The sequence below is a fragment of the Neomonachus schauinslandi genome, chromosome 11 (genome assembly GCF_002201575.2).
Source record: "Neomonachus schauinslandi chromosome 11, ASM220157v2, whole genome shotgun sequence".
NCBI classification, from domain to species: Eukaryota; Metazoa; Chordata; class Mammalia; order Carnivora; family Phocidae; genus Neomonachus; species Neomonachus schauinslandi.
Genome location: NC_058413.1, coordinates 47,046,987 through 47,059,732, shown reverse-complemented (window position 1 = coordinate 47,059,732; position 12,746 = coordinate 47,046,987). Strand labels below are relative to the sequence as shown.

General features: G+C 40.4%; 1 protein-coding gene across 3 annotated transcripts in view; it reads left to right on the top strand.

The window, feature by feature from the left end:
* The window catches only part of ZNF143 (zinc finger protein 143), a 67,117-nt gene that overhangs the window by 18,989 nt on the left and 35,382 nt on the right, over window positions 1-12,746 (top strand). For 2 of the 3 annotated variants that reach the window (XM_044919812.1, XM_044919813.1), the window contains exons 2-7: window positions 4,855-4,973; window positions 5,188-5,280; window positions 6,119-6,202; window positions 6,726-6,806; window positions 8,455-8,651; window positions 9,425-9,499. In XM_044919812.1, the coding sequence (XP_044775747.1) occupies window positions 4,862-4,973; window positions 5,188-5,280; window positions 6,119-6,202; window positions 6,726-6,806; window positions 8,455-8,651; window positions 9,425-9,499 (642 nt within the window). In that variant the 5' untranslated portion in view covers window positions 4,855-4,861. Of the gene's footprint in view, window positions 1-4,854; window positions 4,974-5,187; window positions 5,281-6,118; window positions 6,203-6,722; window positions 6,807-8,454; window positions 8,652-9,424; window positions 9,500-12,746 lie in introns of all 3 variants that reach the window. The other variant, XM_021685763.2, reaches the window with a different exon arrangement.

Genomic DNA, 12,746 nt, shown 5'->3' with positions numbered 1-12,746 from the left:
AGCACTCCAGATTTCTTTTTATATCATCTTTTTTTTTTTTAAAGATTTTATTTATCAGAGAGAGAGAGAGAGAGAGAGCGTGCACACAAGCAGGGGGGAGTGGCAGGCAGAGGGAGAAGCAGACTCCCTGCTGAGCAAGGAGCCCGATGTGGGACTCGATCCCAGGACCCTTGGATCATGACCTGAGCCGAAGGCAGATGCTTAACCAACTGAGCCACCCAGGCATCCCTTTTTATATCATTTCTTATCATGATAAAGTTTACTTGCTTTTGGAGTTCTTGCTTTTATACCTAGACAGACTTATGTTTTCATAATAACTTGTGGTAATAATGGTCTTTAACAAATTTGCAATATCTGAGGTCTTTATATTTTATTTTATCATTTCTAAAGATTTTATTTTTAAGTAATCTCTCTACCCAACATGGGGCTCAAACTTACAACCCCAAGATCAAGAGTCACATGCTCCACCAACTGAGCCAGCAGGGTGCCCCAGGTCTTCACATTTTAAAATATTGGTATGATAAAGATTCAAATCAGTGAGGAAATACTGATTTCTTTTTTAAGAGTTGAAACCTAGTATTCAGTTACTAATTTTAACCAATTTTCAGACATTCTTTTTCTTCTTGCCGATAATTATAGATGTTTTTCACTTTTTTTAAAAGCTTATTATTATTTTTTTAGTAATCTCTACACCAATGTGGGGCTTTAACTCACGACCCCAAGATCAAGGGTCTCATGCTTTTCCAACTAAGATAGCCAGGTGCCCCGGATATTTTTCATTTCATTTATTTATTTATTTATTTAAATTATGAAATCTGTCAAACATAAGGAGGAGAATAAGTAATTGAATGAACACCCATGTACCCACCCAGCTTTTAACAGATCCTAACATTCTGCCATATGTGTTCAGCTCTTTTTTTTTAAAGATTTTATTTATTTGAGAAAGAGAGCATGTGTGAGCATGTGCAGGGGGAGGGGCAAAGAGAGGGAGACGCAGACTCCCCACTGAACAGGGAGCCTGACTCAGGGCTCCATCCCAGGACACTTAACTGACTGAGCCACCCAGTTCTTTTTTAAAAAATTATAGTAAAAAAGCACAACATAAAATTTACATTTTAACCATTTTTGAGTACAATACAGTAGTGTTAACTGTATACACAGGGTTGTGCTGCAGACCTCTAGAAAGTTTTCATCTTCCAAAAATGCGTCTCTAGGGCGCCTGGGTGGCTCAGTTGGTTAAGCGACTGCCTTCGGCTCAGGTCATGATCCCGGAGTCCTGGGATAATGACCCAAGCTGAAGGCAGATGCTTAACCGACTGAGCCATCCAGGTGCCCCATGGTATGTTTTTCGTAGGCTGACATGGATCATCATCTTCCAGAAAGGCAGGGACTTTATTTATTACACACTGTGTCTTCTTGGAGTTTCCTAGAGTGCTCCAGCATAGCCTCCTCTTTGTCTGATTTTGGCCCATGATTCATTATTAAAGCACATGAAATTGACTACCTTTCAGAAGGTGGCCCTTTCTAAAGATATCATATATATCTTACATGTTCATTTCCACACATCCCGAAAATGTCAGTGACAAATGATCAAGAAGACATGATGATGGATATGATGTGAGCAGCTGCAGAGTGTTTGGTCTGTGGCTCATTCATGCCTTTTCTTCACTGTCATATTTTCCCCCATGTGATCATTTTCTAACAAAGACCTTTGTATCCCACAGTCTTTTTTGAGAACTTTAAAAAGAAAATGTGCTGTATACCTGCCATCACTTACTATCTTTAGTAATTGTAGTGCCATTTGAACTCCTCTAAGCTCTTTCTCCCATCACTGCTTCATGTATTTGCCAGCAGTTTATGTCCAAGAAACAGTTGTCTCTTCATCGTTCAGTTAATGTAGCTTCCCCCCGCAATTAGGATCAAAACTATAGGTGCTGAAGCCTTCCTAAAGAAATTTAACAGTTGACCAGCTTTCAGGCAAGGGAGAACTTTTATTTATTGCAGATATGTCAGTTACCTGTTGATGCTATGTACTGTAGTTATTTGGAGATTTTAAGTAATTAAATGAAAATGACAATACTTGGGGTACCTGGATGGCTCAGCGGTTGAGCGTCTGCCTTTGGCTCGGGTCATGATCCCAGGGGTCTGGGGATCAGGCCCCGCATCATGCTCCCTGCTCGGCGGAGAGTCTGCTTCTTCCTTTCTCTCTCCCTTTGCCTCTCCCCCTGCTCGTGCTCTCTCTCTCTCAAATAAATAAATAAACCTTAAAAAAAAAAAAAAAAGACAAACCTTAGGGGCGCCTGGGTGGCTCAGGCGGTTAAGCATCTGCCTTCAACTCAGGTCATGTTCCCAGGGTTCTGGGATCGAGCCCCGCATAGGGCTCCTTGCTTAGCAGTGAGTCTGTTTCTCCCTCTCCCTCTCCCCCTCTGCCTGCTTGTTGTCTCTTTCTCTCTGTCAAATAAATAAATAAAATCTTTTTTTAATAAGATTTTATTTATTTATTTGACAGAGAGAGACACAGCGAGAGAGGGAACACAAGCAGGGGGAGTGGGAGAGGGAGAAGCAGGCTTCCCGCTGAGCAGGGAGCCCGATGCAGGGCTCGATCCCAGGACCCCGGGATCATGACCTGAGCCAAAGCCAGACGCCTAACGACTGAGCCACCCAGGCGCCCCTATTTATTTATTTTTAAGATTTTATTTATTTTTTTGGCAGAGAGAAATACAGTGAGAGAGGGAACACAAGCAGGGGGAGTGGGAGAGGGAGAACAGGCTTCCCGCGGAGCAGGGAGCCTGATGCAGGGCTCGATCCCAGGACCCTGCCACCATGACCTGAGCTGAAGGCAGACGCTTAACGACTGAGCCACCCAGGCGCCCCAATAAATAAAATCTTAAAAAAAAAAAATGACAAACCTTAAGACATTTCTTAACATCATGACCCAAATTACCTTGTAATCTGCCTTTTAAAAAATTCATCTCCTAGAATACTTCAGAAATTACAATGCTTACTACATCTTTATAGGTGTTTCCCTTCCATTTCCTTATCTTAATTTGTTTCCGTTACAGAGTGATAGAACTTGTTCTGAAAATTAACCTCTCCCAATCCTATTCTCATCAGGTGTCTTAACAGCAGAATACTAGTGTTACTTTGAGGCTTCTCTGTTAACCCTTAGAGGTAGCAAGGAAGTGTTGAAGTTTCAGTCTGCTCTATGAACAGTTGTGGATGTGAATCGTTCAGGACTCCCTGAAAAGTCAGCCCTTGATTGACTTCTATCACCGTGGTGATACTTTTCTGTGAGCTTAAACTACAGTTCCTGGCTTTAACCCAAAGGGTACAGTTTAGTGTTTCTAAAATAAAAATCTTCAAGTAGTCATAAATACAATTGCAAATTATTACTGTCTGCACATTGTTGTTTTAAATATTGACACTAAAATCAGATCTTTAGACCTGGAAAGTCCTCAAGAGATCCTCTGGTCCAGTTCCTTGGCTCAAGGCAGCTAAGTTATCCCAACTCCTATGTGAAGCAACTCAAGGCCCCCAGAGATAATGGGACCTGGAAGTAGGAAAAGAGAGGAAGGCGGTTGTGGTGGTGACTGGCAAAAGAGCCATTCATACATTTATTTAGCACCTGTTTTGTGTCTGTTATGTGTCTAGTACCTTTTAGACATGTGAGTCAGCAGTGAGCAAGCAAATAAAAATCCCAGTGCATTCTAGTGGAGGGAAAAATAGATAAGAAACAAACTAAATAGGGGCGCCTGGGTGTCTTAGTCAGTTAAGCATCAACTCTTGATTTTGGCTCAGGTCATGATCTCAGGGTCATGAGATTGAGCCCCGTATTGGCCTCTGCACTGGGTGTGGAGCCTGCTTAAGGTTCTCTCCTCCCTCTGCCCCTCGCCGCCCCTCCCCTTCTCCCTCTAAAACAAACAAACAGAAACTAAGTAAATACATATAATATGTCAAATCATAAGTGCTATGCAGAAATATAATAAAGGAGGGAAAAGGGATAGGGTATATCATGGTTGGGAGGTGGGAGGTGCAGTTTGAAATGAAGTGAACAAAGAAGCTCTCATTGGGGTAACAACATTAAGACTTGAAGAAAATGAGGGAATAACAGTGAAGAGACTGCAAAGCATGTTTCAGGCAGAAGGAACATCAACTGTAAAGGTCCTGAGGCTACATCACCCAGTGTGTTTGAGCAAAGGAGGGACACCAATGTGGCTGAAACAAAATGAATGAGATAGAGAGCAGTAGGAAGTGAGGGGCAAGATCATTGGCCTCAGAGGCCAGGGTAAAGACTTTTGGCTTTACTCTGATAAGTTATCAGAAGGTTTTGAGCAGAAGAGGGACATGATCTAACTTTTCCCTTCTCAAGGGCACAGTGCCTGTTGTGTTGAGAGGAGACTGTGGGGCGGTCACAGGGGCAGCAGGGAGACCCGTTAGGATGCTATATGGCAGTCATGTGGGCAAGAGGTGGCAGGGGCTTGAATCAGGGTAGGGCTGGCAGAGTGAGAAGTAAGACAAGACGGCCCTCTGCAGATCGAGGCAACAGGATTGTGGAAGTAAGTGGGAATCCACCGTGTTAAACCCAAAGAACTCTAATGAAGTGGAAGCTTTAGGACATGGGACAAAACTGATAGGCAAGAGTTGTCAGTGTGCTCAATAGTTTACTGATGAATTATGGAAAGCGTGCTTTGGACTTTGGGTTAATACTCTTACCCCGCATATTGAGTGAAATTTCAGCTTATTTCAAACACTGTTTATTTTTGTAGCAAATTTCTGTGGTTCATGAATATTCTTCGTAGCTTTTATTTTATTTGCATTGTTCCTTGTTCTCAAGTGCCTCTATTTTTCTTCAAGGTAGAAAATGTTGTTAGCCCAAATAAATCGAGATTCTCAGGGAATGACAGAGTTTCCTGGAGGAGGAATGGAGGCTCAACACGTTACCCTGTGCCTGACAGAGGCAGTAACAGTGGCAGGTGAGCAGTATTTATTTGAGGGGATCATGTGGGTTCCCTTGCTGTGGACACTGGGTGCAGGAGGACAGGGAGATATTTTTTGTAAATGCTAGAACTCCCATTTGAGTCTTAAGTTAGGCAGTCTGCCTTATGCCTAATTTTCATTTAAAAAACTTAATTTAGACAGCATGTGTGTGTGATAGTTATCTAAAGAAAATAACTTTTTTTATAATAGATGGTGACAATCTAGAAAATATGGAAGGTGTAAGCTTGCAAGCAGTAACACTTGCAGATGGTTCTACCGCTTATATACAACACAATTCTAAAGGTACGTGCCACTTACACAGCCCATGGGTTAATACCGGCAATTCATAACCTCAGAGTTGGAGCACCTAGCAACTCCAGCCCTTCCCAGCCCATTCTAAAGATGCTGTATTGCATATAGTAATTTTCAATAGTTTCAGGTTAATTTAAATTTGTTTTGATAATTTAGGGACACCCTTTGAGATATTTGGAATATACTCCGGGGTGTCAAAATTAGTGGGGAAGTGGGGGGAGTGTTGCCAACCTCTTTCTAGTAAGACCCTTCTTGCTTTTTTAGTTCAAGTTATTATTTAATGTTTTTACAAAACATGCATGGAAGTATAGACATTTGGTTTTGCTTATATAACATTATCTGTAAATCAGTGTTTACTTTGCTCAGAGAAACAGCTCTGTTCTTGTTTTTATGGGAACCTACTGAGCACATGTATACATAGTCAATGGACTTCTAGCACCTAGAAATGACAATGACATCTGGCCTCATATACACTGACGTATCTGTCAGTCTTCCCAGTTTCAGCTTCCCTATAGTCAGGGTCACTGTACCTAAGTGGCTCTGAAAGGTAAATAGATTTAGCGCACATAGCTTGCTGTGATGAGCCACTCTTCCTCTTAAACTTATTTAATTGAAAATTAGAGGGGAGGAAGAATGGCTGAGGGAGGATTTTCTGCTTTCTGTAGGATCACTGGATGTGTTTTTGAATTGCCTCAGAACATTGAGGGAAGAATCAAGATGAACATGATCTTAAGGAGTGTATGTTTTTATAGTTGATACCATTTTGAAATTGTATAAAGTTTAAAATGTTTGCTTGTGCTTATTTATTGGCTTAAATCTTTTGTTCCAGATGGAAAACTCATAGATGGCCAGGTCATTCAATTGGAGGATGGTTCTGCTGCCTATGTTCAACATGTACCCATACCTAAAAGTAGTAAGTATTTGACACTTACTTACCCTCCCGATTCTCAGACTTCAGTATTTGCTGCCTCCAGCTTACCTCTTACTGTGTAAACTTGTTTGGGGTCTCTAGTCTTCCTTTTGAAAGGGGAGATCAGTAGGTGTCAAAGAGAGGATCTAAAGACCATTGGGACTTCACTGAGACTTCGTCTCAAAGATAATGGAAAAGAAGTTACTGGACTACACTCTAGAGATATCCTACGTGAATATTTCTATCACTTGAGCTAACTCCTACATGTCTCTCATTTTCTTCCTTTTTTACCCCCCTTCTTTCAACTCTCCTTATTCCCTAGTATATATTCCTAAAACAAGTATTCTACTATGTTTTTGCTAAGCACTTGCTTAAAGCAGCTTTACTGAAAATACTTTAATGTTCAAGGACTCATAAAACACGTGTAGGTTTTTATAGTGTGTTTAATGGTTTATTGACTCTTATTGCTAAGTTATCAGATTGTTCGAAAACATGGGATCTAAATGTAAGCATTGTTCTTGAGCAGGGGACAGTTTGCGTTTAGAGGATGGCCAAGCAGTGCAGCTAGAAGATGGAACTACAGCGTTTATTCACCATACCTCCAAAGGTAAACTAACTTTGGAAATAGGAATAAAGGAGAAGTGGGGGTGTGGGAAAAATAAGACCTGCCTATGTTTGCTGAAATGCTGTCACGTAAAAGAAGATTTGTACTTGTTCTCTGAAATACAAGATGGCAGATTTGGGCACAGTCTAAGAGAAAACATTCTAATCATTTGAGCTGTCCAGTAACAGGTTGGAATAGCAAACAGCTGGTCCCTGGAAGACTTCAAATAGAGGCTACTATTCGAATATGGAAATTAAACATTTGAAAGTTAAATTGTTGATTTTTTTCCTCTTAAATATAATTTTTTTTTTTAAGATTTATTTATTCATTTGAGAGAGCGAGAATGAGAGAGAGTACATGAGAGGGGGGAGGGTCAGAGGGAGAAGCAGACTCCCCACCGAGCAGGGAGCCCGATGCGGGACTCGATCCCGGGACTCCGGGATCATGACCTGAGCCGAAGGCAGTCGCTTAACCAACTGAGCCACCCAGGCGCCCCCTCTTAAATATAATTTTTTAAAAGATTTTATTTATCTATTTGAGTGAGAGAGAGTACAAGCAGTGGGGAGAGGGAGAAGCAGGCTCTGAGCTGAGCAGGGAGCCTGACATGGGGCTCGATCCCAGGACCCTGGGATCATGACCTGAGCTGAAGGCAGACGCTCAACTGACTGAGCCACCCAGGCGCCCCCTGAATATCATTTTTAAGCAAGATCCTTTGCCTATTGTGTTGGTCTTTAAAACGAAATAAAAATTTAAAATTTATTTGAAGCAAATGTGGCAAAAATGTTAATGCTTATTAACTTCGTGTAGGGAGGCCCAGGGACTTGAGGTGGAGTGCATAGGAGTAATGAGCATAGCTCTGCAGCCAGACTATCTGGATTCAAATCCGGGCCTGCTGTCTTTTAGCTATGTGACCTTGTTCAAATTATTTAACCTCCCTGTGCTTCAGTTTCATCTTATGTAAAGTGAGTATTACAATAAGTATCCACATCATAGGGTAGTTATGAGGACAGAATGTGCAAACATATGTAAAGCACAATATTTGTCACATAGGAAAGGCTCAATAAATGTTTGCTATTATTACCTTATAGAATATTTTATGGAATGACATAACATGTTTTAGAAAGACTTTAGTTGTGAAACCAAAGGGAAATCTTTTAAAATTTAGAATACTTAAATTTGTAAGTAAATTTGTTTAATTAAAGTTGAGAAAAAGTAAACTCTGAATATTCTTCTTTAGCAGTGGGACTTAATCACAGGTTCATTGTGATTGGCTAGATTTATTATTTCATAATGCTGTCTATATCTTGGTATGCTTATTTAGAAGGAAAAAAAGCCCATGGACTTTGGAGTCACCCTGACATGAGTTTAGGTCCTGGTTCCTCCACATACTGATTTTGACTGTTAATTGTTAGTTTTCTCAATTTTCTGGTTCCTAAGGAAAGTGACTTTACTTCCCCCAAACCTCAGTTTCCCTTCTGTAGAGTGAGGGTGGTAAATATACCTACCTCACAGAATCGTTGTGAGGATTGAAGGAAATCATACCTGCAAGGCCCATGGACCCACTCGGTCGAAGTTCCTTCCCTTCTTCCTTTCAACCTGTAACTCTGTCAGACTGCCTTTAATTTCATACCCTTCTCTTCCCCTCCCCCAGACAGTTATGACCAGAGTGCATTGCAGGCGGTGCAGCTGGAAGACGGCACCACCGCGTACATCCATCATGCGGTGCAGGTCCCGCAGTCTGACACCATCTTGGCAATTCAGGCTGATGGGACAGTGGCAGGTCTGCACACTGGGGATGCCACGATTGACCCCGACACCATCAGTGCTTTGGAACAGTATGCAGCAAAGGTACAGCATTTTACCATGTCAAGAACGTCCCAGACACAGCTTCTTTACTTTTCATGAAAATAAAACAACAAAAAAGTGTACTTTATCGAATAAGAAACTAGCAATTCAAAGTCAAAATCAGACAGCCTTAAGGAGATCAGTATTTATCTCGAAAGAAGTGAAGTGTAGGAAGAAATAGTTGAATACAGATGGAATGGAATAAGAGCTTATAGAAAAGAAAATGGTGACAGATAAGTCACAGAAAGATATATTCAAGGATGAGTGCTGTAAAAGAAATTATCATAAAGTATAGATGGAACAGCTAATGATTTAAGAAGTAGAAATCAGAGATTGGAAAAAGTGAAGGAAAGTCTCAGTTAAGTTTTACATCAAAACGGCTGGGTTTTCTCCTTGCACAGAACATATATCTTTCATAAAATTTATTTATTTATTTATTTATTTTAAAGATTTTATTTATTCATTAGAGATAGAGCATGAGCAGGGGGAGAGGCAGAAGGAGAGGGAGAAGCAGGCTCCCCGCTGAGCCAAGAGCCCGACGTGGGGCTTGATCCCAGGACCTTGGGATCATGACCTGAGCCAAAGACAGTTGCTTAAACATCTGAGCCACCCAGGCTCCCCTCTTTCATATAATTTAAAAGGTTTCTTTTTGCCAGTTTTTATAGCAGAAAATTTCAAACAAACACAAAAATGAATGATAATGAATCCCTATATACTTATCGCCTAAAGAAATGTCAAAAGGGAAAACTTTTTTAAGCTTTATTTTATTCCTCTAGGTGTCCATTGATGGAAGTGAAAGTGTAACAGGTACTGGAATGATTGGAGAAAATGAGCAAGAGAAAAAAATGCAGGTATGTAAAGCTACTTTTTTTATAGAAGAATCTCTTTATCTTAGCATTTCAAGGCCCTTCTGTGAATGAAAGCAAGAATAGCCAACTCACTACCTCTGTAGGAAAATCTTTTCAGAGAAAGAGTGTACGTATTAGGCAGTAGCTTTCTCGAACTACCTCCGGGCTCAGGATTCACTATGGATGCAAAGTGGCACTAAAGAAATAGAAGTATCCCAGAAATCCAAATGAAGTCTGTGTTCTGGAATCTGAGGCAGTTGTGGAGACCAGAGGGTCTTCTGACTGCCTCCACCGAATGCAGTTTGTGGATCCTTCTTCTGGGGCCCCACCGTTACTTTGACTAACTCACCCTCCCTACTTTGCTCTTTATGTCTCTGTTTCTTCTGCTTCCACCTGATTCCCTACATATTTTCCTTTTCAACCTCGTAGAGAAGGTCCAGCCTTGCTGATCATCATGGTTCCTACTGGGCAAAGCTGTTTGTGCTTTTTATACCAGACTGCTTCCTAGCCTGCACATGAGTATCTGAATAGATACTCACCCCGGGTCCAGTCATTGGGCATCCATTACCCAAACAACAGCCCAAAGCAGCGGTGCCTCTAAAAGTTGTAGAGTAAATGCAAAATAATCACAGATGCTTTCTGGGAGATATACAAGTCAGAAATCCCAAACTCGCATAATTCAAGATTCTGTTTTGAATTACGTGTTTGTGTGGGGAGTGGGTGTTTGGGTGGGTGTTTGGGAGTTATATAATCATTATAGCATATTCTTGCTTTAATGCTGCTCCTTATTTTCTCAGCAGTTACCTCTAATAGTTTGTTGATTGTTCCCTCATGTCAGTTGTTTGCATTCTCTGAGAGTTTTATCGTACTTAACTCCGGTTCTAAAATTATTCCTTCAGGGCCACAATTTTAACTTGAGCATTATCATCACCACTTAATAACATGGAGTGATACTATTAGAAGTTATCGAGAAGATTTTACATTTATAATAGTAAATGATAAAATAACAGGAATCACTGAAATCACTGGTAGAAATGTGATACTTCTAAACATTGCTGAAGAGTCAGCATTTCTGTTTCCTCTCTGAAGTGGTATCATGAAGGGGCAGTAGTATAAACACAGTTTGCAATTCACCAAGCCCATCAGCTTTGATGCTGTGTGATTCTCGGTGAAATTTTCAAGTCTTTGAAGTCATAAAATGAGAAATATTTTTTGTACTGCAGTATGTCAAATCCACCGAGTCAAGCTCTACTAAAATGCAAATGTGGTATAAATATATTCAAGAGATGTAGGTCAGTGCCTTGGAGTCTATCTCTTATTAGTGACTAACAATGAAGTTTTTAAATAATGGAATATTTTTAAAAAGAGACAGTTGTAGCTACACTTGCAATAAACTAATATAGAATGGGTCTTACAAAAAATGAGTAAATTTATCACTGGGCTGTATAATGTTATACTGTTATCATAAAAGTCTATCTATTACTGGGGCACCTGGGTGGATCAGTCGGTTAAGTGTCTGCCTTCTGCTCAGGTCATGATCCCAAGGTTCTGGGATGGAGCCCTGTGTTGGGCTCCCTGCTCAGAGGGAAGTCTGCTTCTCCCTCTACCCCTCACCCTGCTCGTGCTCTCTCTCTCTCACTCTTTCTCTCTCTCTCTTGCTTCGCTCTCAAAAACATAAATAAAATCTTTAAAAAAAAGGTCTGTCTATTACCATCAATAATTATTTCTGAATCCAGAAATATAACTAGGAATTCAGTACTGCTGAAGGAAAATGTCATAAAAAGCCCTATTACTACAAACATATAACCATTTGGTGTTGGTGCCAATAGACAGAGAAACAGAAGGAAGTTGAATAGGATTTTTTTTTGTAACTGTAGCTTTTTCTCCTTTGCCTTTTGTACCTCTCCTTTACAGGCTAGATCTACGCTATCCAATATGGTAGCCACATGTGGCTACTGAGCCCTTGAAGTGTGGCCACTCAGAATCAAGATGTGCTGTGAGTGTAAAATACATACAGGATTTTGAAGACTTATTATGAGAAAAAGAATGTAAAATATCTCAATAATTTCTCATATTCATTACATGTTGAAATGATAATATTTTAGACATATTGGGTTAAATAAAAGAATTACTAAAATTAGTTTTACCTGTTTCTTTTTACTTTTTAAATGTGGCTACTAGAACATATATATATATATATATATATATATATATTATGTTCAGTTAGCCAACATATAGTACATCATTGTAGAACATATTTTTTTTATAGTAGGCTCCAGGCCCAATGTGGAGCGCAACACGGGGCTTGAACTCACAACCCTGAGATCAAGACCTGAGCTGAGATCAAGAGTTGGATGCTTAACTGACTTAGCCATGCAGGTGCCCCAGAACTTTTTTAATTATATACGTGGCTTGCACTTGTGACTTCTATTTCTCTTCATTAGTGTTGGACCGGAAGTTCATGAATCCTCCATCCTTTCATACAATTTAGTACCATACTTGAGGTTGAGAGCCCAGTACATAGTATTAAAAGGTCAAAATATCCCAAAAGAACCACTGCAAGTAAGCAGGACCTTCTCTTGGTACTCCTATTTCTGCCAGAATGCTTAAGAAGTTAGAACTCTGTGCCTGGCTGAACTTTAAATAAAGAGATCTGTAGCTAATGCAGTAGATTTTTTGTAAATAGTCTTGTCTCAGAGCTCTAGATTTTTTTTCATCTGAGGCTTACAGTTTAGAACTCTTTCTTTCATCTGTAACATAAACATACTAATTGTGCTGCTGAGTTGATCTCTTAACATGAAACCAGGTTTCATAAGACAAGACAGACCTAGAGTATCTAAAGCAGCTGTCCTTATGGGGGGACAGTTTTGCCACCCCCACCAGGAGACATTTAGCAATGTCTGGAGACAGTTTTGGTTGTCACAATTGGGGGAATATTACTGGCATGTAGTGGGTAGATGTCCTGCAAGCATATGACAGCCCCCACAACAAAGAATTATCCTGTTCAGAATGTCAGTAGAGCCAAATTTGAAAACCCTGATCTAAAGTACTCTATTTAAGGACGTCTGAGTGTTCATTTGTGAGAACTGTAAGGCTGATGGGGTGGGTATTTGGGGGAGGCTCTGACTGCTGTCGTTGCCCTCATGCTGTACCACCCTTAGTTAAGTAGAAAACAGCGTGGTATTAAAGTAGCACACATGTATAATCAAAAATCCACATAGTTTCTACTCTGCCATGTAGTAGCTGTGTG